This window comes from Prosopis cineraria, unplaced genomic scaffold (genome assembly GCF_029017545.1).
Source record: "Prosopis cineraria cultivar Desert tree isolate PC_DT_omini unplaced genomic scaffold, ASM2901754v1 PC5, whole genome shotgun sequence".
Lineage (NCBI taxonomy): Eukaryota > Viridiplantae > Streptophyta > Magnoliopsida > Fabales > Fabaceae > Prosopis > Prosopis cineraria.
Window position 1 is genome coordinate 23871306 of NW_026555336.1, and position 6952 is coordinate 23878257.

Here is a 6952-nt window from a genome sequence, read left to right on the forward strand (position 1 = left end):
CCAAGTCAACATAAAATGGAAAATAAATGGCACATTAATGGAAGGGTAATTTTCCTTCTCTAAAAAAAATAATTCAAGAGAAAAATTTCTCCATTTAACAGTTCGGATATCCAACATTACTCAAAATAAGGGAGAGGTATAATAGGACCTAGCTCCACAATAAAGTGCATGTTTGGATTACACTCTAACCTTAGTTAGAATAGGTGTAATTGAGGTTAGGATGCAAAATGCTAAAAAAAATTTGTTTGGATTAGCATAACTTTTCAACCTTAGTTAGCTTATAAACGTGCGTTATCTAAAAAGCCAATTGATCTGGCTTTTCCCTTCTCAGCGTTCACGTTTGCCTGTTGGAAGCATTAATTGCATTTTAAATTGTATTGCTTTCTCTCTCTTGTCTTCCATCTACCCGATCTGCGCCTTGCTTCTTGTGCATGCTGCTTTACCTATGACCTCCCATTCTACTTCAAAACACACTTCCAGATCTGCTTCCTTCGTCCAGTTGTCTGCTTCTTCAACCAGTCGTCTACTTCCTTCAATGCTGATCTCCAGCTTTCCACCGTGTCCCTGCTCTGATCTCCAGCTCTCTTCTGTTAATCATTTTTCTGTCGGGATATGGCATTCTCTCTTATCAAATTATCCTGTTGTCTTCATGTCACCACCACCTATCTCATGGATCCTATTCAGTTAAGCCCTCCCGCCCCAAAAGAAGAAAAGAAACCCTTATCTTTACATTCTATTTCAAGATAAAGAGCATCAAAAGAGCTAGTTCGAATATGCAGATCTATGGTCCTAGCATGCTTCCGATAATGGGTCCGACGCCTACCATTATATTGACAAAAAAGAACTCCCCCCGTTTTGGAAAAGTTGAGCATAGGGATATTGTTATTGTGCGGTCACTTGAAAACCCTCGGAAGTTGATGTGCAAGCACTTGCTTGGATTGGAGGGTGATGGTGTCACATTTCTCATCGATCCTAAGAACAGTGATAAATGCGAGATGTAGTGGTATCGTTGATTTCCCATGCACATTTTTCAGTTCCAGTTGATTCAGAAGGACTATTTTAAGAGTGATTTTGACATCTGTTGATTTGTATCTTCATGAATGGTTATGGAGATTTTGTTTGCTGAGTGTTTGCCTCACCTGCTTAGGTTCCCAAGGGACACGTTTGGATTTAGGGAGATAACATATATAACTCCTCGTTAAATCTACCCAGATCATCAAAACAGATGCAGCATGTTTGTGATATAATTAGAGATCAACTTATAACTCATATCAATTAAATATTAATTTATTTTAGGTTTTTATGATTGAATATTTAAGATATTTTACTTATTAGTTGTGATTTTAAGTTTAATGTTTTTTTACTTACTAGTTAGTCAAAAAAAATATAAACATACTTATTTAAAATTTAATATTTAAGATAAAAAAATTTATGTTTATTTTATTATTAAACATTTCAACATGCTTTTGAATTAAACCATTCAAACGAATTTCAGTTTATCTGACTGACTTTTAAAATAAATATTATCTAAATATAAATTACGTTACATCAACTGACTTTTTTTCTAACCTCAATTTATTAACTTCAGTTAATTTTTTAATCCAAACACACAAAAATTCTCGGATTGGGACTCTCTTGTCTCCCATGATTCATGATTTCATTCCATCCCGCGGTTTGCCCATCTCCTTCGATTCCATAATAACCAAACAACTAAATCCATTTCATTTTCCTTCTTTGGCGAATGAAAAATTGAAAACCCCTGCTCTCTTGCTCCGGGGTTTTAGGCGTCGGCTTCTACTGGGTAAAGGCTATTACTTCAGAGGGTTCCATGGCCAAGCCATTGTTGACTCTTGATAATGGCACCACCTGCTCTTCCTGGAACTACTGTGGTGAGAGACTCGCTGCTGGTTCCGCCGATGGAACACTTTCCATCTTTGATTGTCGCGACCCAGCGTCCTCTTCCTCCCTCCAATCTACATTCAAGTCTAAGGTTTGTCTTCCCCTGGTTCCTTTTTTTTTTTTGGCCTTTTAATTCATTAATGCTTACCAACTGTTCGATTACATGTTCGTCAGTAGTTGTACTGTACAAACCATCAAGCTGTTTGCAGTCTCAAGAGTTCTTTTTGTTTTTTGTTTTTTTGGCCAGTATGAGAATTATGTTATGGGTGGATGGATTACTAACAAAGCATGGTCTTCATCTGGCCGGTTCCCAAATTTGCAAAATGCTTTCCCTTGAAGTGATTATTTTCCTCAGCCGCTTCTTTTACTCGTGACATTTTTGGGCCCAAAATTCGATATTAAAATGCATTTCCTTCTGTTTTTACTTTATGCGTTGGCTACTCCTTGTCTTCTGGATAATATTTATTTTGGACTAGATTAATTTATATGTATATCAGCAGGCATTTTATTTTTTTTCCATCGACCCTCAAATTGTGTATGCATACTGTGCCTGGTGTGACCTTTGTAAGGCATGGAATAAGTTCCACATTAGAAGTATGGAATGCTGATGCAGGGTTTATATAGACTTTTGGGCTCTTCAGTCTCAACAGCTAGCATTTTCGGAGTGGCTTTTTCCTAAGGTTCATGTTAACCTTCTGCTAATCTCTGTTCCTTTTCTCGTCTCCTCTCCCTCTTGCTTGTTTGTGGATTCTTGGTTACGAAGCCGTTTCTTCTCCTCCCCATCTCGCCTATGCCTTGGTGCTTGGTTATGGAGTGTGGTGGAAAGTTTTTACCATTGCAAGGCATGGGACTTGAGTTCCATGTTGAACATATATGAATCTATTGTTCGGTTTAAATAACGTTGGGATTTCCAACTTCATGAGCTAGGTTTTAGGTCTGCTTTCCAAGTTCATATCAGTGACATACATTATTTAGGACTCAGACCTGTAGCAGAGTTATTTTTATATTAAAAGCAAGGCACTGACATCCATGAAGCATTAATTTGTTGCTTGATCCATTTTCTGTAGATATCTTTCTCTGATATTTTCTTCAATCACATCTGGTAACCTATTTGTCAACTTTCTTTTATTGGAACTCTGCAGATTTATGAAGGAAACATGGTGAAGATTGTTTGGCTTCCTCCAGAGCATGGGGATGCAGTTGCATGTAGTTTTGCTGATGGAATTATGTCTTTGTGGGAGGAAGTTGCAGAAGGTACCAATGGTTGGATTTCTTGCTTGAGTTAAGAAAATTTGTGTCTTTTGATGGAAGGTGGAAACAGAGTTGCTGGTTTGTTTTGTCAGTAATAAAGTTTTTTGTTTTTGGGTGTTGGGGGGTGGGAGCTGGGGGAATGATAGTCATATAATATTGTCTATACAAGCTCTGTTAATTGATATATTGGTTGTTCCTTGCGCTAGTTATTCTAAATATATAAATTGAGTTTGCATGCATATTTTGTTTGGAGCTTGCGGCATTTCATTTTATCAAACACACATAAAAGAACCTTATTTAATAAATACTCAAAGCCAAATAGATGTTGTCACAATTTCTTTTTTTAATTTATGTAGACTCTCAGCCTTTTCAGTGGAAGATGTGCAAAAGCTTTGGAAGCAGTTCAAGCAAAGTCCTTGATGTTCAGTTTGGAATGTCTTTGACTATATTGAAAATGGTAAACTTTTGCAGTAGTTAATGCTTTGAATTGATAATATAATTTAACTAGAATATGAACTTCATATTTCTGTACTCATGCTTTTTTAGTTGTCAATTGTTATGAGATATGTGTACTCAGATCACCTAGGTAAAATTTATCTTTTTTACATGAATAAATTTTATGTATTGTTGATGATCTCGCACAAATTCTTTGACTACCATATGAATGCTTTAGGTGGCTGCATATTCAGACGGTTATGTGAGAGTGTATGAGCTCTTGGATCCATTGGAATTGAAAAGCTGGCAGCTTCAGGTGACCTCCTACCTTTTAATCAATAATACCCCGCCTCTTTGAGTCATACAATAGAAGGTCAACGTATTCTTGTTGCAAGAATAATGATTTTTATCTTCTTTCATTTGTTCTTTCTGTGCAGGCTGAATTTCAGAATGTAATTGACTTGGTATCTGCATTTGGGAAGGCTGCATGCTTCTCTGCATCCATATCTTGGAATCCCCAGAAAGGTGGAAGCCAGGAATCCAGCTTTATTATAGGTTACAATTCAAATACATCAGAGCTCAACTCGTCTAAGGTAGTTCAAGTCTGCAATGGTGCACTGGTTATAATTTATTATATTTGTCACAGCAATCTCCATTTGTCCAAGGCATGATCAGGGGTATTCTGGGATTCAGAACTCGCTCTTTGAATGACTGTGTTTAGCCTTTAAATTACAAGCTTTAGCAATGGGAAAGATATTGGCATTATAGTGGATGTAATTTTTTTTTTTTAAACACATCTTTTAATATGCATCTGAGTGCTTGTGTTTTACCTCAGGTTTGGGAATTCGATCAGGCTCATCAAAGATGGCTTCCGGTGGCTGAACTGGCACTGCCTGAGGACAAGGGTGATCAGGTTTATGCTGTTGCATGGGCGCCAAACATTGGCAGGTAAGGATACAAATATAGCATAATTGGCATCAAAGTTCTGGTGATTGGAACTCAACAGTAATATTCCACTAAAAGAGGATTAATCAGTACAACCCTCTTCTATGGTGTAAGGAAGAGGTGAAAGACAGCAAAATGACTAATCAATCCTAACTACACCACTAGAAATAAAGGGAACAGTAACCAAATGAGCAAGATAGTGAACTTCCCTGACTTTTGAGAGATCAGAGGCTCTCCCAAGACTCCATACTCAATCTGCCTCCCCCTAGGGCACACAACCCTAGAAAACTAACTCTGATTCCCTTACTCTGGGCTGGTACTGTGTTTTGGGCCCTTTCGGCCCAATTCAGGTTGCCGAGGTGCATTCTTAGCTCTAGTCTCCTGTCTTTTGTATGCTTGGCCCACCTTACTAATGGGCTCCTAGCTGGATTGCTGTGACTTTTGGATAGGCATGAAATTCAGACTTTAACTGTGACAACCATGCTATAATGTAACTATAAGTGAGGAAGTTAGTACTAGTTCGCTCAGTTTGTAGTTATTTTCAGTTCTATTGTATTTCGTTGCTAAGGAAATGTGAAAGAAATCCATCGGTTATATTAATTAGCATAACTAGGATGATTTTCTGGTAGACCGTACGAGACAATTGCAGTTGCAACTCACAAGGGACTTGCAATATGGCACCTTGGATTGAACCCTCATGATGGGAGGCTCCCAGTTGAGAGAATTGCACTCTTGTCAGGACACGAGGGCGAGGTATGGTTGCTATGTTAATGACATTCTCTCTGTTTATATTGTCATCATGGGACTTGAATATATATTTTAAATCAAGGGATAATGCAACTTTTAGTCCTGTATATTTGGGAGGGTTATTGATTTGGTCTTTTAAGTTTAATGTTTATCATTTTAGGTCTTAACGTTTCATAAACTTATTTAAGTAGTCCTCAATCTCAGGAGAGAAATTAACATCGTTAAATTATGCTAACATGGTTAGTGGAATGATGATGTGGCAGCCATATGGATTAATAACGTAGGAAGTAAGAATGCTGACATGGATAATGAAAAAGCACCACATTTAGGAAAAAGGCCACGAAGATTAAAAAAAACCCACTTAAATTAGATTAAGAATTAAAAACTAGTAAAATGAATAATACACCAGTAATTATGATTGGGAGATTTTGCTTATATGCATTAATAATCTGTGTGTATGTTCCATATCAGCAACTTAATTTACACATCAACTCTTTTTTAGGGCTAAAAAGTTGTCTTGCAAAACTTAGAGCATTAACTCTAATTAAGGCAGACGTTAAAGATTGGAATGATAAAAATTAAATTTAAAGAATCAAATTAATAACCTCCCACAAACATAAGGGACTAAAAGTTGCATTATTCTTTAAATCAATATAATTTTGTTTTCTTTCAAATATAATTTTATTTCGTGGCATGAAATTTACACAAATATAGTTGGAAGAAAAAGTAATAGAAGCATGCATGTTTTGCTGAAATTGAGAGGATGTATTTCTTTAAATTTTTTGATTAGGTGTGGCAGATGGAATGGGATATGAGTGGAATGACTCTGGCTACTACAGGTCATGATGGAATGGTTCGGTTGTGGCAATCTAACCTCAACGGTGCTTGGCATCAGCAGGCTGCTTTACAGCCCACCTCTTAGTCCTTTTACTCCTCTTGTACTTAACCATTTCCATATGGTAAACAAGTCTCTTCAGGTTTTTTGGCCTCTGTGGGGATGCTTAGAAACACTAATTAATTATTGTTGCTCCTGCCATTCGATTCAGGTTAAGTTTGTTCTTGAGGAAAGCGAGTGAATCGAATCCCCCTCCCTCAGAAGAAAAGAAAAAATAGCGTATATGTGTACAAGCTTCTTTGACATGGAGCTGTGTGTGTCGTCTTGATGTCTCCAAAATCAAATATATATTCAATGAGATGCAAACCTTTTTCCATTGAAGTCTAATGCTTGAAAGGTTATGGATATGTTTGAATTTGATCTGTTTCTTCATGTGGGAAATGCTCGCTGCCTTGCAGTTCATGTACGTTTTCAACTGTTTTTGTAACTAGCAGTTCGTGGTTTCTATGGCAGAGAACTAAAACCTAGAATTATAGGAATATAACTATATTTAGTTTCAAAAATAATCAGTGGAGATGATGAAAGAGATGAAATTCAAGACTGATTATTGATGAATTGCAACCATATTGAACTATTTCAATGACATTTTTATTTGAAATCATATGATGGGCTGTGCTGTTCATTGCTATGGAGTCTCAAAGGAGTGCAACATGAAAAAAAAATTTGGTTGGTGGTGGGGATTTATGCCTTGCATTATTATTTGAGAGTTCTTATCTTCTAGAACAAAAGAATTATTATTTTAAATTTATTAAATTACTAGTAGGATAATGTTTTTTATTG

At 36.6% G+C, this 6952-nt stretch overlaps 1 protein-coding gene across 2 annotated transcripts; it reads left to right on the plus strand.

Moving 5' to 3' along the window:
* The first annotated feature begins 1677 nt into the window (after positions 1–1677).
* On the plus strand, positions 1678–6488 carry LOC129310660 (protein SEH1). 2 transcript variants are annotated; one of them, XM_054952568.1, is made up of 9 exons: positions 1678–1990; positions 3042–3153; positions 3507–3607; positions 3824–3901; positions 4023–4178; positions 4421–4533; positions 5160–5283; positions 6068–6236; positions 6324–6488. In XM_054952568.1, exons 1-8 carry the CDS (start codon positions 1829–1831, stop codon positions 6197–6199), a joined length of 978 nt encoding a protein of 325 aa, XP_054808543.1. In that variant the 5' UTR covers positions 1678–1828; the 3' UTR covers positions 6200–6236; positions 6324–6488. The 2 variants fall into 2 exon arrangements, with proteins under 2 accessions (XP_054808543.1, XP_054808542.1); XM_054952567.1 differs by having other exon boundaries at positions 1679–1990; positions 6068–6488.
* The last annotated feature ends 464 nt before the right edge of the window (positions 6489–6952 follow it).